The sequence below is a fragment of the Ictidomys tridecemlineatus genome, chromosome 5, assembly GCF_052094955.1.
Source record: "Ictidomys tridecemlineatus isolate mIctTri1 chromosome 5, mIctTri1.hap1, whole genome shotgun sequence".
Classification (NCBI taxonomy): domain Eukaryota; kingdom Metazoa; phylum Chordata; class Mammalia; order Rodentia; family Sciuridae; genus Ictidomys; species Ictidomys tridecemlineatus.
In genome coordinates, this window is record NC_135481.1 from 121711401 (window position 1) to 121726319 (window position 14919).

General features: G+C 45.1%; 1 protein-coding gene across 7 annotated transcripts in view; it reads left to right on the forward strand.

The window, feature by feature from the left end:
* The window catches only part of Tecpr2 (tectonin beta-propeller repeat containing 2), a 79791-nt gene that overhangs the window by 24290 nt on the left and 40582 nt on the right, over positions 1-14919 (forward strand). For all 7 annotated transcript variants that reach the window (XM_005341003.5, XM_040273955.2, XM_040273957.2 and 4 more), the window contains 6 exons: positions 1620-1932; positions 5529-5661; positions 6495-6827; positions 7678-8660; positions 11056-11239; positions 13073-13246. In XM_005341003.5, coding sequence (XP_005341060.2) covers positions 1620-1932; positions 5529-5661; positions 6495-6827; positions 7678-8660; positions 11056-11239; positions 13073-13246 — 2120 coding nt within the window. The remainder of the gene's footprint in view (positions 1-1619; positions 1933-5528; positions 5662-6494; positions 6828-7677; positions 8661-11055; positions 11240-13072; positions 13247-14919) is intronic.

The window sequence follows — 14919 nt, forward strand, 5'->3', positions numbered from 1 at the left end:
CTGTCATATGCTGTCTTAGATGGTAGTTGTGGAGGGCATTGGGCTTGCCTGTCCCTGGAAGCAGTGCTTCGTTCAACAAGTGTGTGGGAATGGCTGCTGTGCAGGCAGCAGGCAAAAATGGGGCTGTGAGAAAACGTGGGGACCAGCCTCTGCCCTCGAATGGGCTGGCAGAGGGAGTTGGTTAGTGAGACAAGGCTAGGGCCACAGTAAATGCCATGAGGGATGCAGGCAGGTGGAGACTAAGAGCCTCACCTGGGTGAGAGGATGCTTCTTATGGAGGGAAGTGGGGGGAGTATGATGTTACCTATATGCTATTACTACCTGCTTTTCTGTTTTCACTTAACCTTATGTTTCTAAGGTTTATCCTTGATTGAAACTGTAGAGCTTATTTACTTTCACTGATATATAGCACTCCGTAACTCATTCACTCTCTTGTTAAAGAGCACCAGGTAATGGGTGCTCAAATTTTTACATTCTTTTTTAGTGTCAGGGATTTATATCCTGTTGATGGACCTTTATTTTGCTCATTTATTTATATGCGGTGCTGAGAATCGAACTCAGTACCTTACCCATGCTAGGCAAGTGCTCTACTACTGAGCCACAACCCTAGGCCCAATCATATTATTTTTTAATACAGTGAAAGATAATACTATATTATACATTATGTAGGGATATGTGGATGTGATTAAACAAGGGAACCATACACACAAAATATAGTCCAGTGGTCACAGCTGGGGCAGATGGGCAGGAAATGTTGGGGGCAGAGTACATTCGTGGTGTGGCCAGTGACTGATTTCCTAAGTTGGATTCCTGAGTGAGCATTTCCATTAGGCTTCATAAATTTTATTATATGTATTCTTTTGTGAGTGTCAGATATTTCATAATTTTAAAAATGGGGGGAGCAAAAAAAAAAAAAAAAAAGAAAGCCCAGGGATTCAAAAGGAACTTGTGTCCCTCTGATGAGTTTAAGAAACTCTGAAAGGGCAACAGCATAGATGGGTTGTTGTACTCCTAGATATAAAATTTGTTCATCTAGGACATTGGCATGAACTCAGACATTGGCCACACCCGTAATCCCAATGACTCCGGAGGCTAAAGCAGGAGTGTCTCAAGTTTGAGGCCAGCCTCAGCAACTTAGACCTTGTCTCAAAATAAAAATAGTAGGATCTGAGGATGTTGTTCAGGGTTAAAACAACCTGGTTCAATCCCCAGTAGGCATCCCCCCAAAAATAAAAGACTTAACAGGACATTGGTGTTAATCATAGTAATCATGTTAACAGGAATAGAATTTCAGAACAGGGAGAACAAGGAGCAGTCTTGGGTTTGTTGCCTTCTGCCTTGGTTTCCTCTTTTAAGTCAGAAGTTATAATATTTGCCTCATGGAGTTGTTGCGAGGATTAAATGGGAGTTGGGAGATAAAATGCCAGGCACAGGGGCTGGACCATAGTGGATACTCATTGATAGTTCAGAGAAACCAGGCTGTGTGCTCAAGGGAAAGCATCAATTATTTGGGTTTAGCCAATAAATTCTTGTATTTAGTATCAGGGGTTGACATATCTTTATCGCTTTAAATCAGTCCATGCCTGGTCTTTTCTTTCTTTTTTTCCTTCTGATTTTAGTACTGGGAAATTTGGTGCTTGTTTTATACCAGGATTGTGTAAGCAGAGTGATCTAACTCTGTATGCCTCTCGGCCTGGTCTCCGGCTGTGGAAGGCTGATGTCCATGGGACTGTTCAAGCCACGTTCATCTTAAAGGACGTCTTTGCTGGGGGAATTGCACCTTTCGAGCTATACCCACGCCTGGAATCCTCCGACAGGGGAAGTTACAGCTCCCCTGAGAAACACCTGGGGCTTGTTTCCTGTTTCTTCAGAGAAGGCTGGGTGTTGAGTTGGAATGAGTACAGCATCTACCTTCTGGACACCGTCAACCAGGTATGTGATGGGACCTACGCAAGTTTGGTGTCAAAAGAGCAAAGAGGATGTTTATCCATGCAGTGTCCTTCCTCGGGCTCAGAGAGTGACGAAGCAGCACTGTTTTCTTATTTTTGGTTTTTTGTTTTTTTTTGAGAGAGAGAGAGAGAGAATTTTTTAATATTTATTTTTTAGTTTTCGGCGGACACAACATCTTTTTTGTATGTGGTGCTGAGGATCGATCCCGGGCCGCACGCATGCCAGGCGAGCGTGCTACCGCTTGAGCCACATCCCCAGCCCCAAAAGAAGCAGCACTGTTGATTCTCATGTTTCATTTTTTCTTTTGGGCCAGTCAAGGAAATTAAATAAAGGATTGGTAATTTTCATAGATCTTAAAAGATAGTTTGCTTTGATGTTCATAGTTCTATGCCCTGCCAAGAAATTGTGGTTTTTATTTTTATTTAAAAACAAAATTGCCAGGTGCGGTGGCTCATGCCTGTAATCCCAGCTGCTTGGGAGGCTGACATAGGAGACTCGCAAGTTCAAAGCCAACCTCAGCAACTTCAAGGTGATAAGCAACTCGGTGAGACCCTGCTCTAAATAAAATACAAAATAGGACTAGAGATGTGGCTCTCGAGTACTCCTGAGTTCAATCCCCAGTACCAAAAAAAAAAAAAAAAAAATTAGCAAGGCGCAGTGGCACACACCTATAATCCCAGCAGTTTGGGAGGCTGTGGCAGGATCACAAGTTCAAAGCCAGCCTCAGCAATTTAGTGAGGCCTAAGCAACTCAGTGAGACCCTGTCTCTAAATAAAATGTAAAAAAAGGGCTGGGGATATGGCTCAGTGGTTAAGCAGCCCTGAGTTCAATCCCCAGTAAAAAAAAAAAAAAAAAAAACTAAAAAGAAAATTAAACTTTTTCTTTGTAATCTATTTGGGTCATGTATCTTCTTCTTCTCCTCCTCTGCTGCAGCTAAACCCAAGGCACCTTGCACATGCTTCACCACAGGTCATGTTTTCCTCCTGGGTCATAGTGAGCACACTCAGAATAACCATCCCCAGGGCTCTCCAGTGTTACTCAGCTCCAGGTTGCTTTCCACCCTGTTCTTCTACACAGAGTGAGCTAAATCATTTTGCCAGTTTTTCCACTTTTTTTTTTAAATTTAATGACATATCTTGGGCAATTTTCTAGCATCATTATTAAATCATAGCAGGAAACAATTTCTGTTTAAATCAGAATGATAAAAGGTCACTATTAGAGAAAGATTTAAACAAAGCTGTTTAGTTTCCGTTTCTTCTTGTCCTAAACACAGGCCTTTTGCCTGGCCTTACTCTCCAGTGAAGGGTGTTCTTATTTGGTGTACATCAGCCAAATTATATTCATCTGCTCCTCTTTGGAGTCTCCTTAATTACTATTACCATCCATGCCTGGAAATAGTGGTTTGGTAGAAAGAAAAGGGACCCAAGAGAAGATTCTGGCCTGTTTCTCCCTATAACCTAGAGTCTCCCATCTGTCTTACCATGGCTTTCTTATCTGTAAATGGGGCATACAGGTTATTGGATAGAGGGATCACCTTCCAGCCTTGAATTTCTTTTTTTCTTTTATGAGAGATATTTCAAGACTTCTTTTTTATTCTTTCCCTAGTTTTAGAGAACTTAACTTTTCTTCTTCCCATTCCTTTTGAACCTGATAATTAGTGGCATTAAGATACTTTGTAATTGTCCATCTGTCCTTTTCATTTCAGCTCTTACCCATTGCTTTACTCAACACACATAATTAACTTCATTTCATAGGCAAGGACATGTTGATGGATGCTAGTGCATAGATGTGCCGGCTGTCACCTGAATCTGCACCTCCCCAGAGCAACTTAATTTTCAGCTTTCAGAAACTAATGTCCTGTTTCTAGCTGTTTGTTAGGACTGCCTGCAAATTAGCAAGCAGAGAATTGAGACTTTCTTCATCTTCTGCTGTGAACTGGCCTCTTGTTTACACTATTTGCTGAAAAGCACAAACTGTCTCTAAAGCAGTGTGGAATTGGGATGTCCTTTGTGTCTGTTTTTAGCTGGGGACATCCTTCCTCCCCTCTTATATTAATTTAGAAGTCATGAATTGCAGGCACACTGGCCTTTCCCACAGCAGGGGGAGCTAGATGTGCTAACACATACTTCAGCCCAGGAGAGATATACCACATGGAGGTTTATAGGAAACAAGCCTCCAGGGAGTCCTGAGCATTGCCCAAGAATGTGAGCTGGTCAGGGAACAGTTCTTGAGGAGATGGCATCTGGATAAAATTGGAACTTCCCCAGCAGGACAGGAAAGAAAGCATGTGTGGGCTATGGAAGAATGGGACTAGAATTTGCATACATGCTCCCTGCTTGTGAAGCTCAGCTGAGGCAGGATGACCAGGCCATGGATGGCAGAGGCCCCTGCATTTGTCAAGGAGGATGAGCTTCACATTGTAAGGATCAGGAAGCCAAGCAGGCCTGAGGAGGGGGCCTGAGGGATGGGGAGAGGCTTTGCTGGCTTAGTCACGTCACCCTACTGCTAAATTGAACATCTGCAGGTCACATCTGTCAGATACTACCTGACTGGATTGACTTACTCTTTATTTCAGCCAGAGACAGGGTGCTGCCTACTAACTTTGGAAGCTGAGGCAGGAGGATAACAAGTTCAGCCTCAGCAATTTAATGAAGCCCTAAGTAACTTAGAAAGACCCTGTCTTCAACCAAATAAAAATTTTAAAAAGGTCCGGAGATGTGGCTCAGTAGTTAAGCATCCCTATGTTTAATCCACAGTACCCGCCCCCCCACCCAAAAAAAAAGAATTTGCAGGAAGTGATAACAAAGTGCATCCATATTTAAATTCTTACACATGCTTTTTTTTTATTTATTTATATTGGTCGTTCAAAACATTACATAGTTCTTAATATATCATATTTCACAGTTTGATTCAAGTGGGTTATGAACTCCCAATTTTACCCCGTATACAGATTGCTGTATCACATCAGTTACCCTTCCATTGATTTACATATTGCCGTTCTAGTGACTGATGTATTCTGCTGTCTATCCTATTCTCTACTATCCCCCCTCCCCTCCCCTCCCCTCCCCTCCCCACCCCTCCCCTTTTCTCTCTCTACCCCCTCTACTGTAAATCATTTCTTCCACTTGTATTATCTTGTTTTACCCCTCCTTTCCTCTTATATGTAATTTTGTATAACCCTGAGGATCACCTTCCATTTCCATGTGATTTCCCTTCTCACTCCCTTTCCCTCCCACCTCTCATCCCTGTTTAATGTTATCTTCTTCTCAAGCTCTTCGTCCCTACCCCGTCCTTGGTTACTCCCCTTATATCAAAGGAGTCATTTGGCATTTGTTTTTTAAAGATTGGCTAGCTTCACTTAGTATAATCTGCTCTAATGCCATCCATTTCCCTCCAAATTCTATGATTTTGTCATTTTTTAATGCAGAGTAATACTCCATTGTGTATAAATGCCACATTTTTTTTTTATCCATTCATCTATTGAAGGGCATCTAGGTTGGTTCCACAATTACACATGCTTTTTTATCCTTTGAACCATTACTATTATCTAGGTTTGTGATTTTATTTATTTCTGACAGGCCACAGTTGCTGGTTTGGAAGGATCCGGTGATATTGTATCTGTTTCCTGCACAGAAAATGAAATATTTTTCTTAAAGGGAGATAGGAACATTATAAGAATTTCAAGCAGACCTGAAGGACTAGCATCAATAGGTTTGTATTTCTCATTAAATGCACCATGTGTCATGGGAAGTGCTTCTCTCTGTGGCATGCAGTTTATAGTTATAAAATTGACCATTATTCTGCCAGTTAAGTCATTGCAGTTTATTTATAGAAGAAGATGTTTGGAGTCTTCATCTTATTCTGAAAATAATGTTCACAATACTTTTTTTAAAAAATATATTTATTTATTTTTTAGTTGTAGTTGGAAACAATACCTTTATTTTATTAATTTTATATGTGGTTCTAAGGATTGAACCCAGGGCCTCACACGTGCTAGGCAAACACTGTTCTGCTGAGCCCCAGCCCCAGCCCCAGCCCCATAATACTTTAATGAGAAATTAGCTATGTAAGGCTTAGGTTAGATCATCTCATGTTTGGAGGCCCTGGTGTGCAGATAGGAAGTTTGGGTGAGTAGAAAGGAAAAATCAAAAACCACTTTATTGTCCTGGTGTGGTGGCACACACATATCACCACAATTACTTGGGAGGCCGAGGCAGGAGGATCTCAAGTTCAAGGCCAGCCTTGGCAACTTAGCAAGAGCCTGTCAAAAAAAAAAAATTTTTTTTTTAAAGGGTTGTGGACTATCTTAGTGGTGGCTTGTTTGCCTAGCATGTTTAAGGCTCTGAATTCACTGCCCAGTAACACACACCTGTGAATTTAGAATTCCTAGAATTCTGTGTGTTCCTATAAATTTAGAATTGCTCAGTTCTTCAGTAGGCAGGAACCTTGCTTCCCTCTGTGGCAGCTGTTATTTAGGCTGGCAAACTGGAATAAGTACACATTGACCTGGATGATCATTATTGACTTGAACTCTTCTTTCTCAGTGAGAGATGGTCTGGAGATATCAGGATGCTCGGAACATGCCCACATGCAGCATCTGGAGAAGCCACTGGGGGCCACAGCTTCCCAGACGAGGCTCAGAGGCTCTTCTGTGGCCAGCTCAGTAGCCAGTGAGCCACGGAGCAGAAGTAGTTCACTCAACTCCACTGACAGCAGCTTTGGGCTGCTGGCCCCTGGGGGCCAGGTAGTCCCGGAATCAGGCAAGGGCAACCAACCCTCCTCACAGAGATTCAGTGTCATCAGCTCGGAAGACTTTGAGCAGGAGCTTATTGTGAAACCTATCAAAGTGAAGAAGAAGAAGAAGAAGAAAAGGACAGGTACCAACTCATGTAGCCCCCATGGGGCAGTCTGACCACACCCTTTGGGAAGGGGCACATCTCCCCGTGTAGGAGTGTTGCTGCTTACTGAATGAGCACTTGCCCACTCAGAGAAAAGGTCTTCAGAAAACAAATGCCCTCCTCCCCAGAGGAGTTGAACGGTATAGTAGTTCACACATTAGCCAAGAAGCATGACTGCAGGCTGTGCCAACAGGGCTCTGGTTGGTGTGCTCACACCCTGCTTCAAGGGTCTGGGTTTTGTTCTTTTCTATATTTAAGTTACAGTGTTGACTTATCCATGTAGACCATTTGTTAGACGAGAGAGTCAACAATCATGGATGCAAAGTCATGGAAACAGGAAGCTCTGTGCCGGTGTGGTGAGGACATTGCGCATACGTTCAGGGTTGGATGATGCAAACGCAGGTTTTCACGTTGAACTTTTTATTGCTGGTACCATTTGAGCCTGCCTAGCTCAAGGTCACTGCAGTTATTTAAGGAAAATGTTACCAAATTTCTAAGCATTTTGATAATTGTTAAAATTGGTGCGTGAGCAAGTTGTATCACCCAGTTGAACACACCTCTTTGTTCTCTCCCAACTTTCTGCTTAGCATTTCTAGGGCTTCAGAGCCCATTGGTGAGTATGGTATTGTGTCCATATAAAACATCCTGTGTTGGAATAGTTTGTACTAAAGGGCTTTATTCTTCACTAACTAAATATCCTTCACATTTAAATTGTGGGATCTTTTCTTGAGCTAAAAATGTGTTTTATAAGTAGTCTCTCCCTGTCAATGTAGAGTCATGTCTTTATGTGGAATCAACCCTTATTTTGAATGTTCTCATTTTAAATTAGAAGGTGGAAGCAGGAATGCCTGTCACAGTTCCCTTGAATCGACTCCCTGCTCTGAGTGTCCTGGTGATAGTCCCCTGTCTTTGAACACCGACCAGCTGTCCTTGACTTCAAGTGTTCTGGGCAGTAGCGTGGATCAGTTAAGCACAGAGTCTCCTGACCAGGAAAGCAGCCTTAGTGCTGAAGTGAACACCATCCTTCAGGGAAGTACTGACCCTGAAGCATTTAGTATCCTGGAAGTGCCTGAGTCTGCCCCTGATGTGCTAGGTGAAGAAAATGACTTTAGGACTGAAATCCCTCCGTGTAACAGTGCACAGGAGACACATCTGCTTAATGGGGTACTGGACTTGCCCTTGCTCCCAAGGGAAGATGTGGAAGATGGTGAGATCACAGGCCTCAAAGCGGAGCCTGTTCCTGTGGAGGATGCCCTGAAGCACGAAGAGACACCCTCCCGAGAACAGGGAAGTGTTGTTGAGGCACTTGAGATACAAGACATGGAGGCTGAAGCCCCCCACAGCACTTCTGAAGCCCCTCTCCTGGACTCACCCGTGCTGCATTCCATCCCCTGCTGGGTCCCCAGTGCTGAGCAGTGGCTTCCTGGGACTAGAGCTGATGAAGACTACACTGTAGAGGCCAGCAGCAAAGAGGACAGCCTAATCCACCTGGGAGCTCCTGGCTCCCTTGGCTCACATCCCTGGCGTGTTGTTACTGATAATGACACACGTCAGAAAGTAACCCCTGCTTCTGAATGTGACGTGTGGAGGGTGGGAGGACAGTTGACTCCTCTGGTCCCTGCCTTAGTGGCCAGCACTCATGAGCCTTCTCGGGATCAAGCTTTGACGTCCAGTGACGAGGAGGACATCTATGCTCACGGGCTCCCATCTTCATCCTCGGAGACTAGTGTGACAGAGCTCAGAGCCAGTCACTCCCTACAGGACCTGAGCCGGCCAGGTGCAGATGATGCCACGCTGCTCAAGTTGGACCAGGTGTGTGACACAGGCATGGGGGCTTAACTATACCTGCTTTTCATTTTGAAGAGATGTGGAAAAAAAAATTATATTCCTACTGCAAAATGTGCAGGCCAAATATGTTTCTTTTGTTTTGCTTTTTTTGTGGGGGAGGGTGTCTGTTTATTTCACAGTGCTGGGGATCAAACCCAAGGCCTGGTGCACCCTAGACAGGTGCTCTACCATTGAGCTACATGCCCAGCCCAGGCCAAAGGTATTTTAAAGATTGGATTTGGGGGGTTTGCAGCACAGAGACTTTGAATGGCCTGAACTGCTTCTGCCCTGCTCAGTGACCCACTGCCTTCAGAAGCAGCATCTTGCTATCTGTTCCCACCCAGCAAGGCCAGGGCAGCATGTTCACTTAGTGTTAGCCTGGGGCCTTCTCAGAAATCACTGGGCAGAGCAATGTTTGCTGTGGTGTGGAAAGCCTCTGGAGGTCAAAGATGGGGTGCTCCCTACCCTCCACAGTCAGATAGCTCCTAGACATCATCAGCAGGGACTGCAGCTATTTGCAGAACTGCTGTCTCTCAATCTCTAGGCAGTGGCCCCAAAACTCCCCAGCATTCTGTGCAGAAACCAGCTTTGGTATAGTCAGACTCCTGTGGGCCTATAGCCCCTCTAATTCAGAGGTACTTATTAACTGCTCTTGGGCATTTTATATTAAAAAGTGATTTTTTTAAGTGCTTACTTTCCTTAGCAAGTAATCATCATTAGAAGTATAAAAGCATTTGGTTTCAAAGCTAACATTTCCTACTAACTGTGGCTATGAGATGTCGCTGGCGGCTGGCTGTTCGCCTAGAGCCATGGGGGCTTTCCCCACGTTTCCACTGGGTTCTCAAGTGCTGAAAGTATGTGACTTTCGTCAGCTCTCATCATATACAGAGACTTTGTTGAGCCCTTTACAAGTTAACATACTTGCTTCTTAAAAAAAAAAATGAACTAGCCAGCACAGTAGTGCACGCATGCGATCCCTGCGACTCAGGAGACTGAGCAAGAGAATCCCAAGTTCAAGGCCAGCCTCAGTAACTTGAACAGACCCTGTCTCAAAAAATAAAAAGAGCTGGGGATGTAGCTCAGTGTTAGACAGCCCCTGGTTCAATCCCCTGGTATCACAAAAAATAAAAATAAAATTTACAAACTACAAAATAGGTACTATTGTCCCATTTAACAGAGGGAATTGAGGCTCAAAAGAGTCAAATTAGTTGTGTAAGATCACCTAGTAAATGAAAGGGCAGAATGGGCCCCAGAACCCTCTCCCATCCTCTGTACAGTGAGGCCATCAGAGTGAAGTGTCTGTTTGCTTGTGTGGAGACCAGGTGGGCCTCTCATTCGGCCCTCCCGTGTGCATTTTTGAACCCACTAGTTCCCACATGCTCAGGCTGCCAGGCTGTGTTTGCTGGGGATATCACAGCACAGATGGTGGTTGTTGTGAATCCTGTCTCCTGGGCCTCAGAGTCTACAGAGGAGGCCAGGTCATGTCCGGATCTTCAGGGTCAAGTGGATTCAGTGAGGATGTCAAGTAGACAGGGCTGCAGGAAGGCCCATCAGGGCGTCAGCCAGGTAGACCTTGTTTGTGGGGCTGGTATAGGAAAAGTCCTTACGTAGGTGAGAGGGATCCTGGCATTCTGAGGACCCTCTCCCCTCCAAATCCCACCCCCCTTGCCCTGAACCAGACAGTTGAAAAGCCAAGACATTCTGTGGGTATTTTATTGTGGGGAGAAGGGTCAGGAGCAAGGCTTGCCATGGTGAGCAGAAGAAGAAGTGAACACCGTTCTCGCTGAAGTAGTTGACTTCCATATTGAGCATCTGTACTCACTTAGTGCGTATATCAACTTCCTGTGCAGTTTTAGAAATTTGTTAAAGTACAAGGGATGTGTTTAGTTTTGATTTTTAAAAGAATCCTAGTAATGAAACCTTAGTGTACCAATTTCAGTTAGAATGCCTTGGCCAGGCCTTCACGGCCACTGCATATGCCACACCACATGTCTGAGGGTGGGAACAGTGCTTACAAAGCTAGTGAAAAAGAGTGGAGAGCTGTTCCCCTGCATACCCACAACAGGCAGACACACACAGTGGGTCTGCAGTGAGTGCTGATGTTCACCTCCTTGTAAAGTAGACTGAAGCCAGGGCCTTTCTCATGCTCAGGAAGGAAGTTCAACCTGACCAGGTGTCACCCAGGGTCGCTATGGGGTCTTATTCCAGAATGTTCCTAAGTGGAAGTTCCAAAGAGAGCAGGGACCAGTCTCTGCATGGCTTCACAAAGACCCTCTCAGCTGTATCATTTTGATGTTCTGCTCTCTTTTCTCGTTGACAACAGTAGGATTGGTGTAGCAGTATCCCCTGCCTTGGAACTTACCCACTCTGTCCTTGTAAGTTTGCAGAGAGCTGGATGGGCTACTCGGGTCCTGGCTATGGCATACTCAGCTTGGCGGTCTCCGAGAAGTATATTTGGTGCCTGGACTACAAAGGCAGCCTGTTCTGCAGTGCACTGCCAGGCGCTGGGCTGCGCTGGCAGAAGTTTGAAGATGCGGTCCAGCAGGTGGCGGTCTCCCCTTCAGGTCGGCCTCCCGGCCCCAGCTCCCCAACTCCCCAGCTCCCCAACTCCCTGGCTCCCCAGCTCCCCAGCTCCCAGGTGCAAACCACTTAGCACATAAGTGCAGACTGATCTTTCCTAGCAGGCCTGAGAGGTGCTTCCTCCAAAGACCGAGAATTTCTTCCTTTGATATCACTTAATAGTGCGATGGCTGTTCTGTTGAGCTTTTGGTTTTTTATTAATTGCAATGGCAACACATGAAGATATTTTAGTAAGCTATGTAAATAGTTAGAATTGAAGATTTTAAAAAGATATTTTAATATACTATGTCCTTATAAAAATAAAGTGTATTTCTCTTCATCAGTGTCCACTGAAAATCAATTGAACTAAGGAAGATAGACCCATGGATGTGTCGGATATGTCCAGTTTGGTGTTCTTTTTAAAGTTTGTCTCTAATGAGCTGTGTGCTATGGGTGTACAGTCCACTCCCCAAGTGTACAAGGGAGGTCCTTTACTTTTCCATTGCCATGACCAGGTACCTTAGTAAATTCAGGTAGACACTCCCAAAAGAGGGTCTGCTAATTTGTTTTAATTTATTGGTTGGTGCTAGGGATTGAACCCAGGGGCATTTTTACCACTGAGCTCTATCCCTGACCCTTTTGGTTTTTTATTTTGAGACGGGGTCTTGCTAAGTTGCTTAGGTCCTGAGCCTCCCAAGTCACTGGAATTATAGCGTGTTCCACCAAGACTGACTCGGATTTGTTTTGCTTAATCCTGGCCATTTCTCTTTGTATTCCAGTGTGGTGGGGTGAATAGAATGGAATCAGATGGGTTTTGCCTTGAAGTGGGAGTCAGACAAGACTCCTGTAACTTTACTCTGAACTTCTCTGAACTTGTCCTTGTCCGTGTCACCATTTAAAATACCAGTTTGTTTAGGGTTGTTTTGTTCCCTTTCTTTCACTCCTGGCTTGGAACTTACTCTGTGGAGACTGACTGAGAGAGCAGCCCCTCCACTAGCTGGCGCTGCCTCTTAACTGTTCTCCTGTTGCCTCTGGGTTCATTTCCCCAGCCACTTAGAAACTTTGGTTTTCTCCTGGTCACATTAATTATTTTGTATCTCCGAGCTCTTCAGTTCTTTATTGCTCTGGTTGGAGTTCCCCATTTCTGTTGAGATTAATGTTGTCAACTGAGATGTCCTTCAGGGCCCATATCTTTGAGGGGCACTAGGGCCCCCATGCTGTGTGGTGTTGGGGAGTACCCAGGCCTGGCCACCTGACAGAACCCCTGGTCCAGCCCAGCTTGCTCTCAGCCGGTGGTTCCTCACCTTGCCTGCCTTGTCCGGTACCGCTCCTCCATCTGGAGGACCTGTCTGCATCCTTCCAATATACAGCTCCTCCTTCCTCTCTTCCTCAGAATCCCCTTCAATGCGTCTTTTTTGTGCATCTCTTCCATTTAGCCGGCCCAGAAGTGGTCCCTCCCTCTGAATCCCTGAAGGCAGGATATCTATCAGGACACTTCCTCTGTCCAGGCTACAGGGTGTCATTCCTCTGCCCTGTGAGATGCTCAGCTCCACATGCATGTCATGGTTCTCCCCTCATCTCCAGGCTTTAGACCAGCCTATAAGGTGGGAGGTGATCCCATTTCACAAATAAGGAAATTGAGGCTTGGAGACATCCAGGACTTGATGCCCAGAGACACAGCTGGCAGGCGGTGGCCAAGGGTTCAAGCCTCAGCATGGTTGGCTGGAACCAACAGGATGTGAGTTAGAAATCTCTCCCTTACAGGACCCAGAGTACAGGTTTTTGTTTAGGAAATTCTAATATTTATTGGATGGTGAGTAGGATTCTTATTTCCACAGGAGCCCTTCTCTGGAAAATTGAGCAGAAATCTAACCGTGCTTTTGCTTGTGGAAAAGTCACCATCAAGGGGAAGCGGCACTGGTATGAAGCCCTGCCCCAGGCAGTGTTTGTGGCCCTGAGTGATGACACGGCCTGGATCATCAGGACCAACGGAGACCTGTACCTACAGACAGGTGACCGAGGGCTTGTTTAGCACCTCCGCTTCTTGAGTGCCTGCTTTGTTAGTAACACATAGTTCAGAAGCTCACCACCCATTTACACAAAAAAAAAACTTAGGAGTTTGCCATTTCCTGATATTGACACAGATTTGGGACAAATTGAGGGGTTTTTTAGCGAGATACAAAAGCAGAATCTTCTTGTGGCTAACCATTGCAGATCACATACCCTGTGATATCCAATCTTAAGAGGGAAGAAAAACAGAGTCATCTCCCCCTTGAAGCTTGAGCAGCTGGATTTTTTCCAGCCAGGTCAAAGACTGGCTCTATGTGCTTATTTACATGTTGTCAGAGAAAAACAAGAAATACATGCTCCACATAGAAGTTCAACTTGTCCTAGAAAATTGCCTTTAGGAAAACCTCCAGCTGCTAGGTGTGGCACAGTGGGACCTGTTTATTATAAACAAATTGCAATATGAGTGAGTGTTCATGTACTGTCAGCACAATGGGAAACGGTTTGCCAACAACATCTCTTTTTTTTTTTTTTTTTTTTTAAGAGAGAGAGAGAATTTTAATATTTATTTTTTAGTTTTCGGCGGACACAACATCTTTGTTTGTATGTGGTGCTGGGGATCAAACCCGGGCCGCACGCATGCCAGGCGAGCACGCTACCGCTTGAGCCACATCCCCAGCCCAACATTGTGATCTCTTGATACCTGCAAAGGACTTAGGGGCAGAGAAGTTCTGTTCGGGTTGTCAAGAGGTCATATTGGATTTATGTAAAGATTAGTTTTCTAATCATTTAATATTACTAGTTCCAAAAGCATGATTTATCTATTGTGAACCATCAGCTGCGAGTGGTTCTTGGGATTGAAAGCTCTGGCTGGCTTGGCTCTCTCAGGTGTCCAGGAGCCTTGAGCACATGGTGGGCAGCCTCTCCAGCTTCAGGCCATTTCAGATCCTGCTCTCCAACCTAGTTCCTCCATCTTCCTTTAAGTGAAAATGGGTGTAGCAAGGCATATACACATTTAGCTTCCAGAACTTTGAGATTGGGACGTGGGGAAGAGGTGATGCTTTTGGCCTGGGGATGAAGAGAAGATGACTCTTAGCCAGGAGTGCCAGCACAATTACCAGGGCAGTAATTTCTCATGAGACCCAGCTGAACCTATGCATTAGAGCCTGTGGGTTGCCCAAGAATGTACAATGAGAAATCCTGCAAGTGACTGCCATCTGGGTTCTACTGTGGGTGCTTTTATGATCATAGCACTGAAACCTAATTGCAAGCTGAGGCTGTTGAACACAAGGTTTTAGGTGATAGCTGTTCTGCCAGCTCCCTTAGGAGTGGCCTTTGAGCTCACTTAGGTTACAATTACGACAGACAACAGGAAGAAGGGAAGAGCCAGGGACAGGGAGTCAGGGAGGGAGCTCTGGCCCTGCTACAGACCTGCAGTGTGACTAACAGACCTCAGTGAGGGGTTTGCATCTAGCACTGGTGAAAGCAGAGAAAAGGGGAGCTGCTTTGTTGGCTGGAGGCCCTGCAGCAGCTGAGGCCTGGAGGGGCACAGCCTTCCTAGTAAAAGAGACCTGTGAACTTTTTTTTTTTTTTTGCGGCACTTGGAATTGAACCCAGGGCTTTGTGCATGCCGGGCAAGTGCTCTACCTTTGAACTTCATCTCCAGTCCCTTTTTATT